At 41.7% G+C, this 27,645-nt stretch overlaps 1 protein-coding gene across 12 annotated transcripts in view; it reads right to left on the minus strand.

The window, feature by feature from the left end:
- ATXN10 (ataxin 10) overlaps nucleotides 1-27,645 on the minus strand; it is a 338,101-nt gene that overhangs the window by 302,966 nt on the left and 7,490 nt on the right. For all 12 annotated transcript variants that reach the window (XR_012155466.1, XR_012155465.1, XR_012155473.1 and 9 more), the window contains exons 2-3: nucleotides 24,875-25,066; nucleotides 18,722-18,804 (exon numbers count right to left, since the gene is read on the minus strand). Coding sequence is in view for 6 of the 12 variants with exons in the window: in XM_073315943.1 (XP_073172044.1) it covers nucleotides 18,722-18,804; nucleotides 24,875-25,066 (275 nt within the window). In the remaining 6 variants the exon portion in view is untranslated. The remainder of the gene's footprint in view (nucleotides 1-18,721; nucleotides 18,805-24,874; nucleotides 25,067-27,645) is intronic.

Genomic DNA, 27,645 nt, shown 5'->3' on the forward strand with positions numbered 1-27,645 from the left:
CAAGCAGCTGTTTATGGATGCGGCACTTAGACCTCAGCCTCCTCTGGCGCAGCAAGACCCGGAGCCAAGTTCATCGGTGTGTAGTGCCCCAGCGATAGTGGTGGAAGCGGCAGCACGGAAGGACTCTGGCAAAGACCCGCAGCACTGCCGCCAAAACCAGCGCGATCGACCCAGCACCGCTCCCACGCCCCGGTGCAGAAGCAGCACCAGAAGCAAGGGAGGAGCAGCTCTCCATCACAGATGTCCACCCCTCTAGAGCTGGCCAGTGGGGTGCGTCCTCACGAGGAGCACCCAGTGCCCAAGTCTGCAGAAATGGCACCGTCGACTTTGGCCCCGCAAGGAGGACCGTCAAGTCCAGTGCCGTTGGATTCCCCGGCCCACATCATCAAGGTGGAACTGCCGTCCACCCCGTCAAGGTTCCTTCCCCACTATGAACTCTAGGGTACAGATGAGGGGACCTGCATGAAAAACCCCCTAAACTTATTTTTACCAGCTTAGGTTAAAACTTCCCCAAGGTACAAACTATTTTACCTTTTGTCCCTGGACCTTACTGCTGCCACCACCAAGCATCTAACAAAAATAACAGGGAAAGAGCCCACTTGGAAATATCTTTCCCCCCCAAAATCCCCCAAGCCTTAGACCTCCTTTCCTGGGGAAGGCTTGATAAAAATTGTCACCAATTTGTACAGGTGAACACAGACCCAAAACCTTGGATCTTAAGAACAATGAACAAGCCATCAGGTTCTTAAAAGAAGAATTTTAATTCAAGAAAATAAAAGAATCACCTCTGTAAAATCAGGATGGTAAAATCCTTACAGGGTAATCAGATTCAAAACACAGAGAACCCCTCTAGGCAAATCCTTAAGTTACAAAAAGACACAAAAAACAGGAATATACATTCCATTCAGCACAACTTATTTTATCAGCCATTTAAACAAAACAGAATCTAACACATATCTAACTAGATTGCTTATTAACTCTTTACAGGAGTTCTGACCTGCATTCCTGCTCTGGTCCTGGCAAAAAAACACACAGACAGAGAACACCCTTTGTTTCCCCGCCCCCTCCAGCTTTGAAAGTATCTTGTCTCCTCATTGGTCATTTTGGTCAGGTGCCAGCGAGGTTATCTTAGCTTCTTAACCCTTTACAGGTGAAAGGGTTTTTCCTCTGGCCAGGAGGGATTTAAAGGCGTTTACTCTTCCCTTTATATTTATGACAACCCCGGATACCTTTGAGGCCGCAAGGGGCCTCATCATCATGACGGCACGAAGCGTGGGTGACCTCGGCGCTAAGTCTCCAGTGCCACATCGAGTGGCACTGTTTCGAGGCAAACCGGCAATGCTCCAGCCCTTGACACCACTGATAAAATTGCAGCACCACACGGAGTGCTGGCACCAGTCCAGGTCATGCTAACACTCCCGCTTGCTACACTGATCCACATGTCAATCCCAATCGTACAGTGGGTCCTGCACCCAGCACCACTCAATGACTCCACAGTTCCAGATCGATGATATTAATGAGCTCCAGTCCATCATATTCAAAAGGGTTGCCAGTGCGAGTAAGCTCATTCTGTACCTTTAAAATTGTCCCACCTAGGCATTTAACCCCACCCAATGAGTCTAGATAGCGCTTGGTTACTTCTGGGGAATTCATCCCAGCCACTCATGTTTCGTTCAAAATTTGATGGAGTTTGAGATTGCAAGCAAACCTCGAAAGAGCATTTGGGTGATGTGTTATGCCCACCAAACTCAGTGTTCTAGAACTTCATCTGAAACAAGTGTACAGAAGTGAACTGGAGACCTTTTAAGAAACCAGTTTCCTTTTTGAAATTCATCCAATGTGTAATTAATACCACTTATCCATTTCTTGTTTGCCAATGATGGCAAATCAACATGAAGTATTCCTTCCAATCTGTGACATTCCAACAATTAATTAGGTATCATGTTCTGTGCATTAACTGATAACACAGTACTGTGAATCAAGGGTTTTAACTTTGTGGGGGCTGCATGTTTGACATCCCCGTGATAAAGTATAATAAAAAATTATTTTTAAATATTTTCTTGAATATATATGTACATAATTGTTCTAGAAATTAAAGACCAGTCAGCCTAACTTCTGTAGCTGGAAAGATATTGGAACAACTTATTAACCAATCAATTTGCAAGAACCCGTCCTGGAGGATAACAAGGATATAAGGAGAAGCCAGCATAGATTTTTCAAGAACATATAATACCAAAGAAACTTACTTTCCTTTTTTGACAGGGTCATTGGCCTAGTGGATTGGAGGGGGGAAGCAGTAGATGTGATATGCCTTGATTTTAGTAAAGCTTCTTTCATAGTCCCACATTACATTCTCATTGGCAAAGTAGGGAAGTGTGGTCCAGATGAAATTACTATCAGGTGGGTGTACAACAGATTGAAAGACCATAGTAAAAGAGTAGTTATCAACAGTTTGCTGTCTACTGTGAGAATGTATCAAGTGGAGCTCTGCAGGGGTCAGTCTTGGTCCCAGTACTATTTCAATATATTCATCAATGACTTGGAAAGTGGAGTGGAAAGCATGCTTCTAAAATTTAGAGATGACAAGCTGGAAGGTTTGCAATACTTTGGAAGAGAGGATGAGAATTCAAAAATGACCTTGAGAAATTGGAGAATTAGTTAGAAATCAACAAAATAAAGTTCACGACAAATGCAAATTAAAATCAAATGCACAAACTACAAAATGAGGAATAACAGGCTAAGTAGTAGTACTGTTGAAAAGGATCTGCAGGTAATAGTGGATCATAAATTAAATGAGAGTCAATGATATGATATAGTTGCAAAAAAAGCTAACCCACTTTAGAATGGGAGTAAATTAAAGCATACTAGGGAACTAGTTAATATTCTGGGGTGTATTAACAGGACTGTTGTAAGTAAGACACAGGAGGTAACTGTCCTGCTTTACCCAGCACTGGTGAGACCTCAGCTGGGTGCCACACTTTAGGAAAGATGTGGCTAAATCGGAGAGACTCCAAAGTAGAGCAACAAAGATGAAAAAAAGTTTAGAAAACCTGACCTTATGATGAAAGATTTTTTAAAAATGGGCACATTTAGTGCTGAGGAAAAAAAGAAAAAAAAAAAAAAAAAAACTTAGAGGGCACCTGATAATAGCCTTTAAATGTGTTAAGGGCTGAGATAAATAGGACAGTGATCAATCGTTCTCCCAGTCCACTGAAGGTAGGACAAAAAGTAATGGGCTTCATCTCCAACAAGGGAGATTTAGGTTAGATATTAGGAAAAGCTTTCTAACGATAAGAGTAGTTAAGCTCTGGAATAGGTTTCCAAAGGAGGTTGTGGAATCCCCATTATTGGAGATTTTTACAAACAAGTTGGACAAGACAGTCTATGTTTACTTGGTCCAGCCTCAGTACAGGAGGCTGGATTGATGACCTCTTGAGGTCTCTTCCAGCCCTGTATTTATATGATTCTATAATTATTAGCGCTGTCAATCACAGTTAATGCCTGAGATTAAATGAAAACAAAATTAACTTTTTTTTTTTTAAAAAACAGTTAATCACATACCTCTGGGCAGGGAGGGAGGCATCGGCTGCAGAGAGACCTAACAGTGTTCGGTCAGGCACAGTAACCCAATCTGCCTCCGGAAGTCAGGAAGAAAGGAGAGGCGAGGAAGTGGCTCCCATCCCGGAGAGGTAGGGACCTGACTGTGCCGTGCCCCATTTCCCCCCACCTCTCACTCGGGGGTGGGGGGTACACACCTCAGAACAGGGTCCTGGTGAGCTCAGACTCCCTGCACCAGCCTCTCTTCCCCTGCAACATGCCGAGTCCCTGAGGTAATATCCACCTTCCTTCACAAACAAGGGCTCGCTCGGCTGAAGGGAGCCCACCTAGTTCAGTAAAAGGAGATAAGCCTGGCAAGCCCAATACCAAAAACCACCCTTCCAGAAGCAGCACCAAGACACCTCCCACACAAGTCATTGCTTGCTTCCCCATCCTTTGTCCTCCCGCAATACTGAATGCAGATTTCGAAGATGAAACTCTCTTCCTCTTCAGACAGGAGGCGAGCCTGGTGAGCTCAGAAACTCAACCCAACAGGAGCAGCATCAAGACTTCACCCTTTTCCTGCACAACCCACACCCCTCCCATCTCCAGAATAATGACTTTGTGATTAAAAAAAAAATCTTACCCCCTTTAATAAGCTAAGACTCCTCTAAAGGAGACACCCACAATATAGTACACATAATAAAGGCTAACCAAGCAGCAAGGAAAAAAAATAAAAAAGCCTCCTACATAACTCATTTCCCTATTGAATGCTAAAATCCTGAGGCAAAATCTTTCCATATCCATAGCAAGGACTGAGGGGACTTGCAGGCTCTACAGTTTTACATATTTTTAACATAATTGCACTAAAAACAAATAATTCTACATTTGTAAGTTCAACTTTCATGATAAAGAGACTGCACCATGCATGTGTCACAAATCAACAAGATCTTGGCAGTTCATGCTAGAAAGCCTCCAAATTGTTCTGTTTTCCATGATCTTGCACACAGATACACGGGTTGCCTAAAAGCAGCAACACTGACAAGCAGAGGGGAACCCTCGTAATGGATCCCACCAATCTATTTATTGCTGCAACCATAAAGTATAAATTCAATTTAATTTTTCCCCTCCCCAGAGGGCAGGATGAAGATTTACATTAACTCAGCTCAAAGCCTCACTGCCTTCTGGTGCAGAAATCAAAAATAATTTTCCTAAGTATCACAGAAACTGACGTAATTCTGAGATTAAAATATTCCAAGATGTACAGTAAATTGTTAATTTGTCATCCGGTATGACGACACCACACTAGGTTTTAAAGGCACTGTCCCAAAGTCTGCTTGCTGCTACCCCCATGCAAATCCACTGAAGTCAATGAGGGTCACGCAGGTGTATCTATCTGGGCAAGATTTGGCCTAATGTTCATGAACTAATAATCAGAATGAAAAATGAGTGGAGTTTCACTGTCTGTCATCCTGACTCATACAACACAACCAAAAAATACAGAATCTCCCACTTGTGCACAAACACAGATAACTTCTCATTCAAGCAGCAACTCATAGGAATCCTCTCACCCCACACACCCCTAACCTACCCTTCTCTTCCATTCTCAACCTTTTTCTTTCTGAGAGCTCCCCCAACATGCTATAAAATCTCCATGGCCCATCTGTACCACAATTGGCTTTCTACAGGCAGAAAAACGGAGACAGCATTAGGGGGTAGCAAACAGGGCAACTGCCCAGGGCCCCATGTCACAGGGGGCCTCGTGAAACTAAGTTGCTGACGCTTCAGCTTTAGCCCCGGATGGCGGGGCTCGGGGCCCCAGGCTTTACCCCATGTGGTGAGGCTTCAGCTTTCTCCCTGGGCCCCAGCAAATCTAATGCCAGCCCTGCTTGGCGGACCCCCTGAAACCTGCTTGCAGCCCCCCCCCGGGGCCCCAAACCCCTAGTTGAGAACCACTGCTCTAGTGCATATGAGCTTCTTACCCTCTAATATTTACTCTGATCCAGCTGTTGTGAAATGAGAAAAATAAGAAAAAGGTCAGGCTTGAATAAAGTTTCCATATTCGCTCTGTGGAGTATAAAGCCAAGCCATGTGTGTTAACAGAGATGCATCAGACTTAAAACAATAATCTTGGCATCTAGTCAAGATGACTGTCACTGCATTACATAAAGCTTAATCTACTACACTAACATTGCAAGGCATGATCATGTCAAAATCTTTTTTCCAGGCAAGGAAAGAGCAATGAAGCATGGTTAGCTGTGCCTGCACATGCCACCACCACACAGTGGTTTTCAACCTTTTTTCATTTGTGGACTTCTAAAAAATGTCAAAATAGGTGCAGACCCCTGTGGGGATCTTAGACCGCCCCAGGAGTCCGCGGACCACAGGTTGAAAACAACTGATTTGAGAATATTACCCACTCTGTTGAAACCACTGTAGTCATCTAGCCAGGACCTGAAGCAGAAGCGCTTTGGATGGAGCAGCAACACTCAATTTGCAGAAGCCCAGAGTTTAGATAAATCCATACATTGTCATGTGCTGATGGCATCAGTCCAGTTCTTTTGTGAAAACTGAAGTGGGCATCAGAACTGTCCCCTCACCTGCACTTTGCAACCTCAGAAGAGAGGCCAAGGTTTAAGGGCCTCATCCAACACCCACTGACATCAACTGGAGTCTTCCACTGATGTTAGTGGGCTTTGGATCAGGTTGTGAATGAACATGAAAACTAAACTCATCCCTAAAGATGGTCCTTGACGATCAGGATTCAGACACTTAATTGCAGAGAAGCTTGCACTGCTGTAGTCCTTGCTGTAAATGTTCTGTGGATAAACAAAAGATTTCAGTCTCCAGAAAAGTTTGCCCCCATTTTCCTACAGACAGTGCAGCTGCTCTAGTGCTGGCAACAGTGGAAGCAGTAGTGTAACCAAGGCTGAAGTATTTTTACTGTGGTTATGAAAACCTGCTAAATTATCATGAGCCAACAGTAAAAATGCCCAAGCCTTGTCTGCAGCAGTACTTACACCATTGTTAGCTCAGCTGCAGTTGTACTTTTGCTGGAGAACAGGTACAAGATTTTTTACTGCAGGTGCACCCAGAAGCTGCTAATCCGGCATCTCTAAAGGGCACTAAAATTTACTTTCAATTTATATTTCAGTACACCAGCACAAAAACTTATACAATGGTTCTAAGAATGAACAGATTAACTAATCATCAATAGGGTGACCAGACGTCCCATATTTTAAAGGGACAGTCCCATATTTAAGCCCTCCTGCAGCTGTCCAGACTTTTTCTTACCAACGGGCAAAACCAGATCCCTGCTCACCAGCCAACTGCCCACCAGTGGTGAGAGGGGCAGTCCAGTGGCCAACGATGGGGGTGGGTGTGCAAGGCTGGTGGTGGGGCACAGATGCAGTGCATGGGGCAGGCCGCTCCCTCTGCTGGTCTGTCAGAGCAGCCTCGGTGCATGCCAGCTCTTGGCCAGCAGGGCCCGGGCCTGTTTCTGTCTGGTACTGGCTGAGAGCTGCAGCGGTTGGCGAGCACAGGCAGGTGCCAGCCAGTTACATGTCACCCCTGCTTTCCACCCATCGGCCTTTTACGTCCTTCCCCTCTCACTGTCCTCTCCTTGCTTTGCCCCTTCACGCCCCCCCTCACCCCACAGCCCCACTGCTGCCCCTCCATATCCCCCCGGCAGGGTGCGTCCCATTTCCAGCACTGTGCAGAGAACCAGGCCCTGGTCGGAGTGCTGAACTCACAAGCAGCCTGGTTATCAGGCTCCTTCCTTCCCCCACTGCCTCTTGCTGGGACACTGTGCATCCCAGGAAAGCCCAAGACCCTCCGGCCCAGGGCACTGTCCAGGAAGAGCCAAGCCCTGTACGTGCCAAAGCCCTGCACAACGCTGGCGTGAGGAAGCCTCTCCACCCCTCAGCTAAGCGTTGGAGTGGCGGCAGAAGCAATTTCCAGCCTGCTCATGTCCCAAAAATGCAGGTTCCCCAGCAGCCCCCCGGGCAGGGGCTTTGTACCCTCTTCACACACAGCCCAGTCCTGGGTGCTGCCCCCAGGGAGCGCGGGGCTGCTCCATCCCTTAGCCACCCTCCCCTCCTGAGCCACCTCTCTGGCCAGGTTTGCTGAAGCCCCTGGGGTCAGATTCCCTTGGCCCTGGTGCACAATACATCCTTAGGGCTTAACTCCTTCCTGCCCACGCTGTAGCCAGAGGACAGGAGACGGCTGGGTTATGTCGATGGCCATCAGCAGCCTTGAGGTGTTAGCTGCCTTTCGACACTGTGCGGGCAGGAAGGGACAAGCTGCTTCCAGGTACACGGGAGCAGTATGGAGGTGCTGGAAGCAACTCCAGTCCCTTCCCTCCCACACAGTGCCAAAAGGCTGCTGCTGGCCACATTCTGGTGTGAACCCTGGGGAAAGGGGGGGGGGGGGCGTGTGACCCTGCATGCCCCTCCCCTCCCACATGTTGCCTCACTGCCAGATACCAGGAGAGACGGGTCTGTCCCGGGCGCCCTGCCAGGCAGGTAGGGTCAGGTCGGTCGGTCGCGCACGCACACACACCCCGTGTGAGAGGTATACGGGAGTGTGTGTGTGTGTGGAGGGTAGGGATGTGCATGTCACCCTTCCCCAAGTGAACCCTAAAGCCTTAAAGATAAGAAGGTAAATAAAAACTACGCAGTATTTCTTTTTTAACAGGAGCTCAGTAAACTGGATGTTAATTTGAACATTTGTATGACTGAGTGCTGTTGAACTCGCTTGAATACGAGTAATTTTACCAGGTGTCCGGTATTCAGCATAGGGAAATATGGTCACCCTATCCATCTATCAAGCAAGTAAGTTATAAATAATGTGCTGAATCATAATACCATAATTAGGAGGAGGAAATGCTTTAAAGAGAAAGGTTTTTTGTAAGTAGTACAACTGTGGAAATATGAAACTAAAATGTCAATACAGTGGAGTCACATCTCACGTGGGGGTTAGGTTCTAAAATCAGAGCGTAAGGTGAAAAATCGCATATAGTCAAAATTACCCTTGAATTGGCCATAAAATACAGTATACTGTACATGGTTGTGTGTATACAACCCTATGCATTTATACATATTACTGTACAATGTATACAGTAACAGTATATCATAAAGAGTACAAATGAAAAATATAATTTTACAGTACTGTATTTTTAATTACAGGGGGTCGTCAGGACTTGATGTCGATCCAGAAGACGGATGTGACGGAGAGCTTGGGTGACAGAGCAAGTCGTAGACTAAGTGGTTGGCTCTGGTTCAGCTCAACAAGTTGATTGTGTAGGCTCATCTGCTGCTGGTTGTTTTTCCTTGAAAAATATGGTGTTCGGCAACTGTCGCTGTTGTCTCTTGAGCTGTTCAAACATTTCTCGATACGGTCTCAAATCGTCCATAATACTACATGTGATTTTGAGGCTTCATTCCATAGAGGGATCGTATTCAGAAATTAAATCATTCCAGTGTTTTGCTGCTTGGAACACTTCAGCAAATTTATGAAGATTCCAACTTGCTGGCTCTTCCTGTTCATCGTCGTCATCTTCTGTAGACTATTTTATCAGTTCCTCTAACTCTTTGTTAGTCAATGTTTCTCTATGGCTCTCACTTAATTCTTCAATTTCTTCCTCAAGGATGTTGACAAAGCCATCACCACCCACTTGCCTGGCCACCTGAACAATGTGTTTCACTTCTTTGTCAATGGTCGGGAAACCCTTAAAATCATTCACACATTCTTTCCATAGGTTTCACCAACATGCATTGACTGTTTCAGGCTTGACTACATCCATTGCCTGTTTAATATAAGTGATGCAATGTTGAAGGACTTCCAACACTTCATCACATTAAGATTGGGATCAGCATCCATGGTGCTACGTATCCGTGAGAACGTAAGCCTCATGTACGTGGCTTGAAACAGTAAATCACGCCTTGATCGAGAGGTTGGAGGTGGTATTGGGGGGGAGAAAGACTACTTCTACATCGTTATGCACAAACCGGAGTGCCGCAGTGTGGCCAGGAGCATTGTCTACGATCAGCAACACTTTAAAGTCAAGTCCTTTCTCTTCAAGGTACTGCTTGACCTACAGAATGAAACACTTGTGGAACCAATCCAGAAATAATGCTGCCGTCACCCAAGCCTTTTTATTTGATTGCCAGAACACAGGCAGGAGATTTTTGTTCTTGACTTTTAGGGCACGGGCATTTGCAGCCCTGTAGAGCAAGCCCAGCTTTATTAAATGCTCAGCAGCATTGCCACAAAACAACACAGTCACACGGTCTTTAGTTGCTTTGAAGCCAGGGGCTTGTCTTTCTGCTTTCGAAGTGTAAGTGCGGTTGGGCATTTTTTTTCCAGAAGAGCCCGTCTCGCCAGCATTAAAAATTTGTTCCGGAAAATAGCCCTTTTCTTCTATGATTTTCTTTAATTGTTCAGGGAAGGCTTTTGCTGTCTTTTTATTGGCAGATGCAGCTTCACCAGCAGTCTGCACATTTTTGAGGTTAAAGCGGTTCCTAAAACTGTTAAGCCAACTTTGGCTGGCTTTGAAGTCCTTCTCATCAGAAGGCTGTCCCTCTTCTGCGTGAGGTTTGAACAGCGCATAGAGGCAAAGAGCCTTTTCTCGCAACGTGTTGCCATCGATAGGCACACGTTTACGGTTAATGTCTTCCAGCCATAAGTTTAATGCCTTTTCAGTCTTCACTAAAGTCTTATCACACACACACCTCGTCATCTTAGCAGTTATTGGAGCACTTGATGACATGGCTTGACGAATTTCTCTCTCTCAAATCTTCATAGCACAGATGCTAGATTCGTTGCAGCCATATTTACGCGCCATGTTGGAGACCGACATACCGTCTCTCAATAAGTCCAACACAGCCAGTTTTTCCTCCAGCATTGGAACAGATCACTGGTTCTTCAGTTGAGCACCAGTTGAAGTAGTTGGCTTGCGTTTAAGGGCCATGTTGTACGAAAAATACGTATAGTATCTTTAAACACTAGAATCACAGTCAGTGCGGTGAGATGCTCACACTATGAGAGACACGCAGGAACTGAGACCGACTGAGGGAACAGCAGATTCACATCTCGCATCTCACACTCACTCCGGGGCATATGCTCATTGAGTGGAATGGTGGGCGGAATTGCCCGCACTATTTACAGGTATCTTGTTATTTTTCTTTTTTTTTGCCAAGCGCATATAGTTGAATTTGTGTAAGTTAAATGTGTGTATGATGCGACTCACCTGTAAAAGTTTACTTCGACCAGATAGTTTAATCAACTGATCTTTAAAGGATATAAATTGCAAATGCTACAAAGACCAAGAAAATCCCAATATTATTTTTACAGATTGGAAAAGCATGAAGTCCAAACACAATACCAACAGCTCAAATTAAAAAAAACTCATGATGTTTACATAAAATTTTGATGAGTATAATATATTCATCACATTCCCACAATTATTCTCTGAAAATAATACTATAAATATTATTTTGACAATATAATTATAGTTTTTGCTTTAACAGTGGTAATAAAAGTACTGGCACAATCTCCTGTCCAAAAAGTCTAGATAGACCAAGCAAAAATCACACGTTAAAGTAGGCAATTCTTAAGATTAAGGCTGTCGCTTTATTACATGACTAAAAAGTCTGTTTAAAAAAATCTGGTTTACATAGGTTCTAAGTAACTTAGCTGTGCTACCAATAGGCAAAAGGAAACCCCAAATACAAAAATAAAATGGAAAGAAGTTTAAAATATTCTCCTTCCACTTGTGGAAATCATCAAACTCCCCTTTTGGGATTATTCATTGCGAATCTAATCCACTGAGCTGTGGGTCAGTCAGTAACCTCTCCCCCCGACTTCCGAACCCCTGAATACAAAACTACTATAGACACACTTAAAGCTGATTCACTCAGTTGCTAACAATTCAGGAGATTTGACACTGCAAGACAAGTAGAATGGTAAATGTTTTATAACACATCCATCATCTCTCTCTCCAGGCAATGGAAATCACGATAAAACTTTTGTAACTCAAACAATAAATGTGCAATTTAACAGCTTAAAGGATTTGCTCACAAACAAAACAAAAACCCCAGTGCTTCTCTTCTCCACGACCCTTCATAGAGATTAATAAATAATAATAATATATAGGAGGAATTTCTGTGAGAAGGGACAAACTAGCAACCTTAGGAGGACAATTTTGCTTAAGTTCTTAAATAAATAGAATTCTGTAGTCATTGAATTTGAGAGGCTCCAGGACGTATAATTTACAATCGCATCCTCCTTTACTATACTTGCACTACAATCAAATATTTAAACCCAAATAGTCACATGTGGAGATACTTGCAGATGACCCAGAGAGAGCAAAACCCAGATCTCAGTTTAAGGCAACAAAAGCTAACAATGATTTCTTAAACACATTGGGCTAGTGCTAGATTCTCACTATTCTATTCTGTTCTCTAGTAAATTTGACAGTTTTTTCACAATACTTTAAAATACATATTTCCCCACACAGAGCTAGAGTTAATCTCAGGAAAGCAGGAGAGAGAATGAGTGTATTACTATAACAAATCAATGAAATCAGAATACAAACATTTCTGAAGAGCAGAAAAAGAACTTGGATGATATTGAACAGAAACACAGAATATAACTAAGCAACTAGCTTCTTCTTCAATTTTTACTTCATGTGTTGAAGACTACTTCAACTCAGATTTACATAGCCCACTTGAAATTCCTCTTCCCAGACAACTAAAATACATTGAACCACCAACCATTCCAAATAATTAGCAAGGGGGAAAAGAACAAGATTTAAAAAAAAAAAAAAAAATAGGCACCTGAAGTAAAGCCCCTAAATCCATATTTAGGCACTTAAGTAGCCTGATTTTCAGAAGTGCAGAGCCCCCAGCAGCTCCTATTGGGTGACTGCAATCTTTCATGAATTCTGCAAAATTTTAGGCCTTAAAATTGTTTGTAGCGATGGACACATCCAGTGGATCTGTTTACAAAACAACTCCATGTCTGTTACTTTCAAGGGTCAAAGAGAAAGTAGACAAATCCCATACAGTGCTAATACTTTCAGTAAGGGCTTGCCAGTTCTGGTACTCATCAAGTCCTCAAATTCATGCATCAGTTGTTTCCAGATCTCATCAGAGACAGATACTCAATCCAGATTTCAGATTCTGGAAGCTTGCAATACAACGGCCTTGATGAACTCTCATTCCCTTGCCCAGTCCACTGAATTTTGCTGGAAAACCATAAACCCTGTTATGGGGGAGGAAGCATATGCTACAAAGAGAAAAAAGATTTTCTACTTGGGCTTCTAACAAGGATCTTTTACTGTGTCTGGTATATTCATTCACTAATGTACTGAACTATTTCAGAGCTGTTAAAGAGACTGGGTCTGCCTCAAGTTCAATTAAGTTCTCTGTCACTGGCAATTTTTAAATCAAGATAGTTTTTCTAAAAGATATGCCCTAAGAATTATTTTGAGGAAGTTCTATGGCCTGTTTTATTTACGAGGTCAGACTAGATGATCACAATGGTTCCTTCTGGCCTTGGAATCTATGAAAGTTCATCTGGCAGCTAGATCAGCCTGTTGTCCTATTCAGTTCTCAGTTTTTCCACACACAATAGTAAAGAGGTTGTTGGGATGGGGATATTTTTTGTTGTTTGTGTCTGTTAAAAGTCTACTATGAATTTTCTCACTTAACCTGCCCTGTGTTGGTCTTAAATCTTATGCTTCCATGGAGTCAACCTTTGAACCTCTTGGAGCATGCCTCATTTTATCTTTCATAGAAGACAGCAATCAAAGTGACAAATCACATCAGCCTGAAGAGTCAATGAAATGCACACCCTGATAACAGACCCCTTCTTATATGGCATTTCATAAATATCAGGAAGCACTGCACCCACATCCTACATTCCTAGCCAAAGTAACTTTGGTCCTCCATCTAAATCAGTCTGACTGTCTCCTTAGTTTTCCCCTAGATCTCAGACATCACCAGACAAAGCCAATCCACTCTGTAGAGATGTTAAAGGGCCTTTCACTATTGCCTGTAAGATTTTTTTTTTTAAATCCACATATTTCTTATGTTTTTCAAAGCTTATGGTGGCAAGACGGGGGGGGGGGGGGGGAAGGCACACAAAAAACCTTTCTTCAGACAATGTCCTTGGGCCCTTACTCCTTATATACCCTTACTCAAGATGTTCAATCTGATGTCCGCAGATGTGACTTTACTATACAGACAGTTACCAGTTTGGGCACCAAGAGCACATGCACTGCAGAAATAGAGATTCATCCATACTATCTACTGAGACAACTACAGTTACTGGTAAGTTACCTCCTCTTCCAAGCACTGGCTGTAAGGATCTCCACTTCCTATTAACTATAGTCTCTCATGCCAGAGGAAGGGAGCACAGTAGCAACAAAGGTTCCCTCCTCTTCCAGAATCTTTAGTCATCCAAAGCTGTAGCAGTCCTCCAAGCCAGAACGAGTATGCTCATCTCCCCTATAGGCAACTCCCTGGATTCAGAAGGAGCTGATAAATATAGCATACTGGGGGAGGAAGGGGAGGTGGGAACCACCAAGAGTAACTTTCTGTACTAGAACTCCAGTGATTAAAGCCTTGGTTAACTAAATGCAACATCCCTGCCATGGTTTCATTATCTCTACTCAATTTAATTTGCAATTCTCTCTTTCAATGGGAGCTGCCATCTTAACATTTGTTACTTTAAAATACTTCAACTATGACACCTATCAGCCTTAAATCCAACAGCTGAAGTGCTATGGATCATGAAAGCAACAAACGAAGCAAAATACAAAAATATTGTAGCACAACTGTGCATCAATGCATTGTGTTCATCTAGTTTTTAAATTCCCTGAGTGTCTTCTTAGTGTTTAGCCTCCTCAGAGCAGGCACCCTGCCTTGCTCCAAGTTCTGCACAGTGCACAGCAAACTGTTAGGACTCCATTACACACTTCACTAAATGTAGGAGGAGAGGAACTGGGGTATAGAAGTCTAACTACAACTAATAGCATGAACTTAAAGGGGAAAGTTTGCAACATTTATTTAGGAATCTGTGGAAAGGTCTCTGAAGGAAAGTCATGAAAGTCACTTCAATAGCTATACATTTTTAAAAACTAGACGGGACAAGATGCTAAGAAATTCTTAGAGGGATAGATAGGCAATGAGTGGGGTTGGGTAGCCCAATAGGTCTTCACCATCTCCAACAGCTATGTGTATGAACTAGCCAGATATTTCTATTTTAAGAACTTTTGCAAACAAGATTCCGTGGATCTTTGGAGAATGAGTTTTCTGACAAACAGACTCAAGATCACCAGAGCTTTTCTAGACTATCCTGGCTATCTTCATAATCTGTGTGATGATGTACATCTAAGAGAACAAAGAGCGTGACTAGGCAGATACTATTTTCTCCACAGGTTGTATCTATCTGCTCGGTGTGAGGGGCAGATTAAAATGCAGAAGAATATTGCTATGCTGTTTCTACTCAAGAAAAGAAATTGGAAAATACTGCTCCTTAAAGATCCTGGATATTTGCCAACTCACAGGGTAAACTGGTGATACTTCAGAAAGAGACAATGCTTTCATCTAAATTATGCCTGTGGAATCTTACCATGGCCCCTATGTAAATAGTACCACATACTTAAAAAAAGGGGAAGTGTTAATATTCACATAGCTGAGAAGATGCAAAGCAAGTCTGGATTTAATCTAGCCAGGGTTTAAGAACACACAGCACTTAACATGGCATTGCCTCTTTTTGCTGCTTTATTCATTAATACATCATTAAAACAAACTTTTTCCTCCATACCCGCAAACCAACCACATTCTGAACTTTCCTACTAATATTGCCATACCACACTGAACGACTTAAAATAGATACCACTGGATGAAATTTGAGTGAAAACATACATCTTAAGGCTGATTATTTAAAACAGACTTTTTCGGTTCCTAAAATTCATTTAAGCTACATGATACAGTTTGAGGCGGGTTTTCACAGTGGAATCAACTCAAGAGAAAAGCATTCATTATATTGAATTCTTCATCCAAGGTCTGAGGGCTTGTCTACACAAAAACTTCATTTGCAGCAAGCTGAGGTGTAAATCTAGAGTGCACTAGCATACCGCACAGTCGTAATCCTGGTGGACCGTACTGGCACACTAAACGTTCCCTAGTGTGCTTTAATTTACTCCCATTCTAAAGTAGGTTATATCAAAGTGCACTAGGGAACTTTTAGTGCTAGTCAATAGGCTCCACACAGACAGTAAATTCATATCCCAATTTGTGTAGACAAGCCCTTAGATTCCGTGCTTACATTTTATCAAGATTCTGAAGGAGATGCTGCTAAAAGAAACATCTAAGGCCAGATTTTCAGAAGGCATTTAGGCACCTTAAAGATGCAGAGAGGCACCTGAATAGGATTTTCAATTGCAAAAATATATTTTTATGGATTTAGGTGCCAAAACTGCTAACCTTTGAAAATCCCACTGGGCACCTATCTGCATCTTCAGGCCCTCAAATACCTTTGTAAATCTGGTCCCAGGACATCACTGCAGTTATGAAATATGACAAGACAGCCCACAGGGAGAAACATACATTTGATGATTAGTAAATGTGGTAATAAAAATGGAGAAAACCTAAATAGTAGTATGACAAACTGATTTAGGTTTATGTTTAATCCAACTAAAAATTCTACCCAGTTTAACAGACCGTCTCTTCATAAACATTAAGTAGAAGTGTGCACCATAAATGCTGGATTTTGTAAACACATTCTACTTCTGTCAGGTTTCAGAGTAGCAGCCGTGTAGTCTGTATCCGCAAAAAGAAAAGGAGTACTTGTGGCACCTTAGAGGCTAACAAATTTAATTGAGCATAAGGGTAAGACACTTTCTCATCTCTCATTAATTTTCATGGGCAAATCCTGTCATAGGCTAATTCAAGTACAGTACTTAACCTCTGATCACCACATTTTTACGCACACGCACACACACACACGTGTGTGTGTAAGAACACAGTTTTCAGATTAGTCAATGTTATATAGTATTTAGCAGTGTCTCTCTCAGGGTTAGTATACCAATTTTATTTAAAATTGGAACTCCTCATTCTGCAAACCCATATGCTGATATGTGTATTGAGGTTAATAAACCACAAAGTAGTTTATTCCTCTAAATTTCAAGGGCTTATAAATATGGTTTCACAGATTAAGTATTTCAGCCTCATTTTTCCAGCAAGTCAGTTTTCTGGATTTTTTGGATGATGACATCTCACTGCTGTTTCTTGTGATCGAAACAGCAGCAGGGTAGCGCATGAACATAACAGCACATTCCTGGAAGCAACAAGCATCATGCCACCCTAGAGTGATAGTCCTCCCAGTGTTCACAACGCTTTTTGCAATGAGTGCAGTAACACTCTCAGCCACTACAGAAGATTGCAAAAAAAGACTCCCTCCTTTCCTTATCCTATTAAGGGGTAGGGAAGGATGGACCTCTCTGCTTCTCTATGCACACTGTTCTCCCTGTTCCTCTGAAGGGGTTTTAGGTGAAAAGTGCTTTCCCAGGGATCAACCCTTTGGTCTTATCGCTCTCTACTACCTTGGACAGGTCTATGGACCTCTGTCCTGCCCTATCAGGTTTTGTCTCCCACTGTTTCATGTCCCACTCCACCTTCCCCCAGTTCTGCTCTTCGCTCCATGGCCTGTGAAGTGGTCGGGTGTGGAATGGAGTATTCCCTGGCTCTCTCCCTGGCTCCATGAAATGGTTGGAGGTTCATCTCCCACGTTCTCCCAATGCCTCCCTTCCATATTCTGTGGAGGGTTCTCCCCTCCCTAGCTCCTCCTCTACTCCACACAAGAATGGGGGCTCTGGTTCTGCTCCCTCCACAAAGAATCCCTGAGAGTCTCACTAATCTTTCCCTAGCCCAGCAAGGGATAGAACAGTGGTGGAAGTGGGCAAGGAATCACCAACAGGGAACTGAAATAATTTGTATTGACCTTACATCATGGTAGTCTTGTGGGAAAGGTTGCCTGGGGTCCACTGCTCCTTTCCAACCCAATGCAGGTGTTTGAAGAGAAACCATTGGTGGCACTAATTCCACTCCCTCCACAAGAGGAGAGAGGTACAGCAATCACAGGAGGCAAGAAAGCTACCCATCCCTCCAAAGGGAAGAAGGAGAAAAAGAAGCAGGCTGAGAACCAATTGTTCTCTCTCCCAGCCTTCCTCACCATCACGAATGTATGAGTTGGTGACCCTACTCATATATACACAGAAAAGCAGTAGGAGAAGACAAGTTACTGAAGTTTACTTAATGCAAACTGAGTTGGGGGAGTGCAAAAGTAGTGTGCAACTCAAGTGGACATGAACCAGGGAGGATCACTGGGCCAACAGAGACTTCTTCTCTCTGAACAACATACTTCTCTATATGTCCAGTGTAAGGGAAGAATGGATCTTGAATCAATTGTTCAGCTATTGGCACATACTACCCTGGACTGGCCAGAAAGAGTGGTACATCTATGTAAAAAAAGGCCACAGCCCCATAATTTATCTGAATCCAGGAAACAAATTCTTTCTAGAATGTCAGAGAAGGAAAAATGAATATATACTCATTTCTACAAATAACACCAAATCAAACAAAAGACAATAAGACAGCAAAAGATATTTAGAGTGGAGGCATCATAGGCATTTTTCATTTTTGCCAGTTTAAATACCCTAATAATTTCCTTGACATTTCCATACATCTTCCCCTTTACAATCTCCAGGGAACAATGGAGAAAAAATATTATGGACCTAGTAAAACACTGTATATGAGACGGGTTTAGGGCTGGTATTTTCCAGGTGACACAAAGGAGTTAAGACACCAAATTCTCAATGAAAAGTCAGATTTGGGTGCCTTACTCCTTCAGGTGACTTTTAAAGCACCAGCTATATCTTATTGTATATACACATGAGACACATACTATTCTTAGTCAATTTTAAAAAAAAGTATGAATTAGGAAAGAAGGTTAGCATGCCAAGTTCCAAGTGAAGAATCATTTAGCTTATTTATAGAAAAATGTAAAAAGTTGATTTCATAATGCTACAATTTATAAAACTGCCACCAAGCAATAAAATATAATAATTTTCAAAAGACTGTAGGTTGCACATTACCCAAAATGCATACTCTCTTACCAGCGAATAACGATTCCTGTTCAACTTCTAATCCATGAAGCAACTGGATCAAGTGGACAGACACTTCAGTCAGACCCAAATTCCTATTATATAGTTAAAACAAAGAGGGAGTTTAATTTTAAACCTCCTAAGGAAAAAAAGAGAAAAAAAAACTGTATGGAGTTACATCACAAAACATCACAGACTGATCCTAAACTCACTCAAGCCTCTCACCTGAGTTCAGTGGATGCAGAATCATGCACCACAGGCAAAGTCATATTGGGGAGGACATGGGTCTCTGACAGTTGTAAACAAAATGTTAACTCTTCATTCCAGACTGTTAGCATAACCATACTTTCAGTTCTAAGCAAAAAGTTTGCAGTTTCATGTCCCTCACAAGGATTTGGGTTTTTATACCCACCCAATGCATGCTGGGTAGAGGTCAGTGCAGCAGGTGCATATTTGGGATGGAGTGTTAGAGATGCTGTCTTTCAGATCAGTCTGCTCTGTTAATCCCTGGAATCTCTCCAGGTGGATATTAGAGACTTTGTATTACTTTCCAAACACATTAAGGGATAACCCCAGTTCCATGGCTGACATTTTCTCATTCAATAAGTTCTAAGGATACCACAGGCTGTGTGTAAACTGGTTTCAATGCACAATAGCTACTTCATTTGTCTATAGTCACTGCACTATCACTGAAACAATATGGAGCATTATTACTAGTTATTTTTATTACCTAGGATTACTATTTGTAGGACCTCGGATCCCTACTTATTATGGAGCAGGACACCATTGGGCTAGATGCAGTTCAAAGAAAAGGCACCGTATAAATTCACATTTTATCTTTAAAGAATAAATTGCTTGTACTATTATTTTTGTTGTAATTTACCTTTAAATACTGAATATGTATAATTTATGTTTTTGTATAGGTATATGCTACATTACATCTTTCCCCATTCCACTCATAGGTCCCAATCCAAAGGTCATTCCTGAACAATGAAACAGACCACCCCACTGTGTCCTCAACTCCTTCCTTAAAAATAAACCCATCTACACTGTGCACCATTGGCTAAAAGGAAAGCAACAAGAGCTCATCTGACTGCGTACGTACCCCTTCCCTTCTGAACCACCAGGGACAACTACCTTAGCAGTCCACCACTTGTACTCCTCAAAGCTCTGAATAGAACCATAAAGCATTACCATCGGAACAGCTTACTTATCATAATGTGTCACATAACATGACCCTTACTAAATCCAGATTCAGTCTTTTCCCTCTTTGCACTCCAAAAATCCAAATTCATTAGAATTTAGTTGGGCATTTCTATAATTAAATGGAAATATTTTCATAAAGTAAAACTTCAGATAGTTTAAGTAGTTATGAAATATGCCATCAATGCCCCTGTATATTATGCACTACCATTAACTATCAGGATTTTAAAATACCAGACAAAAATGGCTCAAATCAAATTAAGGCTCAAATCAAAATCATAGGGAAATATTCAAAACCATGGAATAAGGGCAAGGAAAATTCCAGGTGGTCATGGATCCTAACTCTAGTTCAGAGGGAGGAATGGAAGAAAACCAGCTCAGAGCTTGCCAGAAAAGACTATTAGGGTCAAAGTATTCGAACAGTTCCATAATCAAAAGTTACCCTGGAGGCAAAGAACTTGTTCCAGTAAATCTCCACCTCCCATGGAGCACACCACTCTCTCCCGTGAGCAGTGCACACAGGAATATTTATGAATATGTAAATTTAGCTCCAAGCTGAATGTTGTCATTTAAAATGTTGTCATTTCTGCAGATGTTTTCAGTGACAACTTGGTCCTCTTTTAACTAAGCTTTAAAGCAAAGAGCAGTCCACATGTACGAAACATGAGTTTCTTTGCAGTGAGCCAAGTGAACAAAATGACTTAGGAATAATGAAGTGACAGCCTCCATATATTTTCATCCAAGGCTCTTATTTGTTTCAAACCCTTAGTATTCCTTCCTGAAAATCCTCAGCTAAGTATTGGCTTGATTTTAAATAGCATCAAAAAGGTTTAAATTTCTAAACCCTGCATATTGCAAACTTGACACCAAATTCAGCTGATCATTTTCCTTCCATCCACAGTTCCTGAACATTTAAAGGGACATTTAATCCTGAACAAACTGTGCCTTTGCGGCAATTTAAAAAAATCACTATGGGCCACATTGTGGCCCCTCCCAAGTGTCTCCCAGGGTATTTAAGGAGCAGAAGGCCACTCACACACAGCCTGTGTACATGGAGCTTCTGGCAAAGCCAAAATAGACCTCTATGAATATTCCCTACTATGCAAAAGGTGCCTTTACACATGTAGCCAAGCTACAGCAAGTTTGGCTATTAGAATTCAGTTTCTTGACAAAATGCATCAACTCGCATTAATTGGCTGTTGAGGCGATCATCAGTCTGGCACAGAGGTGCAACCAATGGAGGCAACATCTTTCTTCTTACTCACTGAACAAGAGATTAAATACTTAGCTCCTACACAGAAACTAAACATAAATTGATAGCTATTCAATAGTCCTCTTAGGTATACACATCATAGGAGACACCACCAGTCCTGGCAGCATTGTGAGTAGAACTGAACAAATAATGGAATTTTTGGTTCAAGGGAGGAAAAGCCAACAAAAAATATCCAGTTCAATTTGAACCAAACCCATTTTTTAATTTTTGTTGTCAAATCAAGGATGCATTGAAATTTCATTTAGAAGAATCGACCAAATTTTTTCAGATTGACTTGAAACGATTGAGTTTTTTGGTATTTTTCCACCCTTTTCTGTGAAGGATGAAAAAGAGGCAGCTTTTCTCAATCTAGGTTGAGGTATGCTGACAAGAAGAAACTTGCACTGTCATTGCTATTCTTGTTCCAGGGATACAGGAAATACTTCATTTCCAAGTGCTGCTAACTGACATCTTCAACCTGTATAGAAATTCACTGTAAAAATATTTTTTTATGCCCAACTTTGAGTTTGGACTCCCACACTGCGCTTCTATAACTCACAGTAAATTTACAGAAAATATATACTACCACTTTCCTCTTCTTTTTTTGCTTTTAAAATATGCCATCACACAACTGTGTGCTTCTTATGTAGATTTTACTCCTGGGGGAATTTTACTCTGCGCCAAAAAAAAAATAAAAATTCTGCACCAACAAATTTTAAATTCTACACACAGTATTTTAAAATTCTGCAAAATTCTGCATATTTTGTCAAAAACAACACAATATAACCATACCAGTTTCAATTATTTTGGTAATTTATTTCAAAATACCTGTCAGCAAGTATGTCTCTAACAATACAGACAACAAAAAAGATTCAGGAAATGTTTTTTGACAATCAGATTCCTTAGTAGGCATACTAATACAAAACTGAGTAATAATTAATTTAAACCACAATACAGAACCATATTTCCCGCACCCCTCAGAAGCAATGCAAAGGCTTGGGACAATCAAGGGTAACAGAGGAGCTGAGGGAGAGGGAAGTAATTGCTGGGAAGGAGCCTAGGTGTGAACTTGGAGGGTTGCTGGGTATGGGTGGGAAAAGTATGGAACAGGGTTGGGGTTGGTTTGTTTTTTTTTGGGGGGGGGGAAGGGGCAGAGAGGGATTTTTAGAGAGCTTCCCCCATGCAGACCCTGCCTGACCCCTAGTCTCTGCCATTCAGTCAGGCACATCTGTCCCGTCCCCATGTATCCCTGCACGTCCTGTCCATGTGTCCCTCCATCCCCAGACACCCACTCCCTCCCATCCCCATAGGTCCCTGCACCCTTCCCCCTGTGGCCCTACACCCCCTCAGCCAGCCCCCTCCCTGACCCCCATGTGTCCCTGCACTCTCTCCCCTCTGTCCCCATCTCTGTGCCCCCACTCAGCCATCCCCCTTCCCCGTGTCCTTACACTCTCTCAGCCAGCCCCCACCCATCTCCATGTGTCCCTGTACCCCGTCCCCATGTGTGTCTATGCCCCTACTCAGCCACCCCAAAGCGGCCCTGCATCCCCACTCCTGTCTCCATGTCACCCTGCATCTCCCTCCCCCCTGTGGCCTTGCATCTACAAGCCCATTCAGCCCCCACCCCAGTCTGTCCTCCGCCACTAGCCCTTATGAGCCTGTCTGTGACCCTCCAGCAGCCCCATGCTGTCTGTCTCCTGACCTGGCTTGACAGGCACTGTGAAGAAGGCACTGCAGGTTCTCCCTCTTCCCTATCGTAGCTGGGGCTAGCCTAGGGCGAACAGATGAAATGGACAAAATATCGGGACACATGGGGGAAACAAAACAAAAAGAAAAGCGGCCAGAGCGGAGTTGCCGAAGCACAAAAAAAGTGGCCAGAGTGGCCAAAGCTGCAATATTGGGACAAATGGCATCCCGACCATGCATCAGGTGGGAAGCGGGACAAAACTAAAAATTGGGACAGTCCCGATTTTATTGGAACTTCTTGTCACCCTAGGCTAGCCAGGAGCAGCGGCTCTGTTTTAGCACCACAGCACCCTCTGGTGGGAAAAAAGGCAGAACTGCAGCAACTTTCCAGCAGAAACTATTTTCAACAAAAAATATATACATATATATACACACACACACACACACATACAGAGCACAGAACTCTGCGCACGCGCAGTGGCACACTATTCCCTCAGGACTAATATTTCATCTTTGCAGCTATATTCATTTATTTGGACCCCTAGCAAATAGACTAATTATGTAAATTGCGTGTTAGATGGTATGTTTTTTATAAAACTTACAAATCTTCATTTTTAAATACACTAAAACTTTTTCTTTAACTACTTTAAATAGATATCTAAGATGATTTACCTCTTTCAGAATCTGGAAAGTAATGACTAATAATTTCACCCAAATTCTTAATGTTTCTGAATTTTAGATGCATTTGTGCTTAATTGTTGTGGTGTGAAATAAAACAATAACCCTTTAAACATTTTGCTGAGTGAAAAGAAGACTACAGTCGTTTGAGAATGTCTGAATAGTTTGCTGTCATAGGATGCAACCACAAAATATTATACAACCCTCATTTTGGATTCTAAGTAAACACTAAAGTCTGAAACATTTAAAATGAGGAAGCAGCAATATAAAACATATTTAAACATTTTATTTATTGCGATTACCAGGAAATTCCATTCACAGCCTTTTTCAGTTATGCAAGTCTTTTAAAAAAAAAAGATTAACGGACGCAACATCCTCATCTGAACACCATCATAGTATTTATGGAGTTCTGTTATTCAACTTCAGCTATTCTGCCCCAATATAGGACAGAAATTCCAATTTCTATCTCACATAGAATACTGTATCTCAGCAATTCATTAAGTCAGGTTTGAAAAGTCCCAGAAAGAGTAATTTTTGAGATTTTGAACAACAGTTTCACATAATCCAGCAACCTTGATATGGCTATTTTCTGGCTGGCTATTACTGTTTAACTACCTAAATTTTTAACAGCATTTTGAAAATGAGAAGTAGTATAAGAGCAAAGTATTACTAGCTCTTTAACATTTATTTTTACTCTGTTTTTTTGCAAATCCAGAGTGGATGACTGAAACTAAGAAATTAAAATTAAACTCTGCTTGAAATACACCCATGCAACCTGAAATAAATGGAGGTGAGTCTACATAATTGCGGGCAGAATCCAGCTCATCACATCCATTAATATTAGACTAACGGTCAAAATTTGTGGAAGTGTACAATTTACTCCAGATAGCATACGCATATATCGAATATATTTTGTCACACGCAAGATGTAAACCTACATGTCTTAAAAAAAGATTAAACCATCCTTCATTTCAAAAGTCAGCTAAGGTTGCTGACTTCTAAGAATATATTCCCTATCATTTACAAAACCCATCCACTTAGAAGCTAAAAAATTAATAGTTAACATCATAAATATTATACTGATCACATAATCAGCTTCCATTATTCAGAGGACAAAGAATAGCATATTTTCATCACAATCCAACAACCTTAACGCTGACATGTGAATTTTTATAATTATTTTAATCTAAATATTTTCTTAAAGGATTCTGGTAAGTGGGAAATATCAGTTAATACACTTACAAGTCAAACAAGAACACAACAGGGTAAAATAAAAGATTATATAAGCACCAAAACAACTTAAACTCTGTAAAATTTGTGTACGCTAATAAGGATCATAACTATACCTCATAACATCTTGATTCCTGGCACACCGAACACAGGCATTCCGTAGACATCTGAAACATTCGGCTATAAGCAGCAGACATGTGTCTAGAGTTGTCAGTTCCATGGTATCCTTGCAGGTCAATTCCATTTCACCTGAGGCTTTAGTCAAGATTTTCAGGAGACTCTGGAAGATACTTTCTTCTGCCATTTCTCTGAAATAAAGTATAACTGCAGTGAGCAAAGGAGGATTATAAATGGGGTGCGGAAATACTGGCTAGACAAGAAAATCTCTCATGAAGTTTATTATTCAAGTCATGGTCATTTAAAATTTAACATTGAAGAGTTGACATAATACTATATTTCTGCAATAAGAAAAAACTTAACCGTCCTGACACACCAAATCTTTGACTCACTATTAGGTATTAGAAAAATCCAAAAGGTCCATTCTAATTTTGTAAGTTATATAAAGTGAACTCTATTCCTGTAAAACCTTGCCCTCCCCAGAAATCAAGGGCCTTATTTTAAGATATGCCAAGCACGTACTTAGCAGAGTTAAAATAATTCTGCATACCAGTTCATCATGAGGACTAAAAAAAAACAAACCCACAGCAACCTTGTGCATCATGGAAAATACCGATTTTAGTCAGCACAGTGTCGAATGAGTCTTAAGTGACACACACACCTCTCACCATCCTTTCAACATACCAAACAGCAATCATTACTGAGTACAGGCCATATATTGACTTAGTTTTCATGGAACTCTAAGTAACAACTCTCAGACCAAAAGCAGTCTAGGTCATCCTAACCACATACACTATTGCTATATACACAAAAGATGCACAAGATCATTTAGGAACACAGGAATTAGGAATCAGCATACTGACTCAGACCAACTGTGTCCAGCACCAGATGTTTCAGAGCAGTGGCCTTCAACCTTTTTTCATTTGCACACCCCTAAAAAATTTCAAATGGAGGCGCAGACCTCTTTGGAAGACTTAGACATAGTCTGCAGAACTCCAGGAGTCTGCTGACCTCAGGTTGAAAACCACTGCTTTAGAGGAAGGAACAAGAAACTACATAATAAAATAACCCACCCAGAGAGAAGTTTTTCTAGTCCCAGAGTGTTAGTGGAAAGTTTATATCCTGAAACATGAAGATCTAGATCCCTGGTAATCCATTAAATGTTTAAACATGTTTGAATCTCACTACACCATTGGTGTACATACCCTGTAACAGCAAGTTCCACCAGTTATTATCCTTTTTTGTAAATAATCACTTTCTTTTACCAGCTTTGATTTAGTGCCTTTTAATGTCAATGGATGACCCCTTGCCCCGATATCTTCTGTGGTAACTTAAGTGTGCATTCCCTGCTTTCCTCCTCCCAAACGTGAATTCAAGGATTTGAACTCTCACGTTCAAGAAGGGCACAAGGAAATCCGAGCACCATTAGGTGGTTGCAACCTTAACTCCATGTTTTCAAAAGCTTTCCATTAGCGCCAATAGGCTTTGGATCAGGCCCTATTCTGATGAAACCAAGTTCTATAAGGAGCTAATACTGCACATTCACATGAAGAGCAAAGGGAAAGCATAATCTCAAAAAGTCTAGCGGTTAAGACACTGGAATGGAGCTCAGGGATCTGGGCTCAATTTCCATCCTCTTCCACAGACTTCCTAGGTGAGTGAATGCAAGTCACAATCTCTCTCTCAATTCCTCAACTCTAAAATGGAAATATTTTTTCTCCCCACCTTCTATCTTTATTTAGTTTGTAAACTCTCCAAGGCAAGATCTGTTGTACGCTGTGCATGTGCAATGGGGCTCCTATCTCAGTTGGGGCCTCTATGCATTACTGTAATGATTATTATGGAGCAAGGGTCTTCACATGATAAGAGAGATGGAAGGAAGAGGCAGCAAGTTCAAGATTGACTGCATTCCCAGGAGTGCAGGTTGGTGTAAAGGGAGAAAAACTGCTAGAACAGGAGAAAAACTATGCAACTCTTGGGAATATCTTGCCATGATGTGGGGTCTAAAAAAAAGTTAGAACTATAATTATATGAGTGGAGGTTTCCTCTTATGTACAGGCCATTCCACTCTCACAGAGTTAAAGCAGATGAAGAGAATTGATGCTAAAATGTTATGCTGGAGTTTACACGCACATTTCTCACAAAAGCAGCAAGCATCCAGGTCCTCTGTCACACACAGATGTGTGAAAAGCTTCCAGAAAGAGCTGTTGGAATATTTATTTTTTCAAAATTTATGTTTAGAAAGGGGATGAACATGACAGATTAAAGCCAGTCAGTAATTCATATTTGATACAGTATGAATTCCAATGAAACTCTGCTACACAAGAAAGTGCAGTATGGTGTCACTTTAAGAACAGAGAGTTTAACTCATTCCAACACTGCCAGCCAGATGCAGCTGACATGGAAAACCAGGATCCAGCCACTTTGACCCTTAGACGGATTTAAGTTGCACACGAGATCACAGGAGCATTTAATGCTACATCTTGAGAGCGGCAGCAGCGAAATATCTTCCAAGCTAAATACTGGGCCAAAAGGAGATAAAAATGGGGAAGAAATGTTCATCAACACAGGTGACAATGATCATGGTACATAAAGAGATGATTATGTTTCATTAATGTAATGCTTGATCAGGAAGAAATCCTGATGTCACCATCAAATATCCAGCCATACAGGATAATGAATTCTGTCACACTTACACCAAAAATGGTCATTTTCCCATAAACCAAACCATGAATAAAAAAGTCACTCAATCAGTGTTAAGAAACTCAAG

The sequence above is a fragment of the Lepidochelys kempii genome, chromosome 1 (assembly GCF_965140265.1).
Source record: "Lepidochelys kempii isolate rLepKem1 chromosome 1, rLepKem1.hap2, whole genome shotgun sequence".
NCBI lineage: Eukaryota > Metazoa > Chordata > Testudines > Cheloniidae > Lepidochelys > Lepidochelys kempii.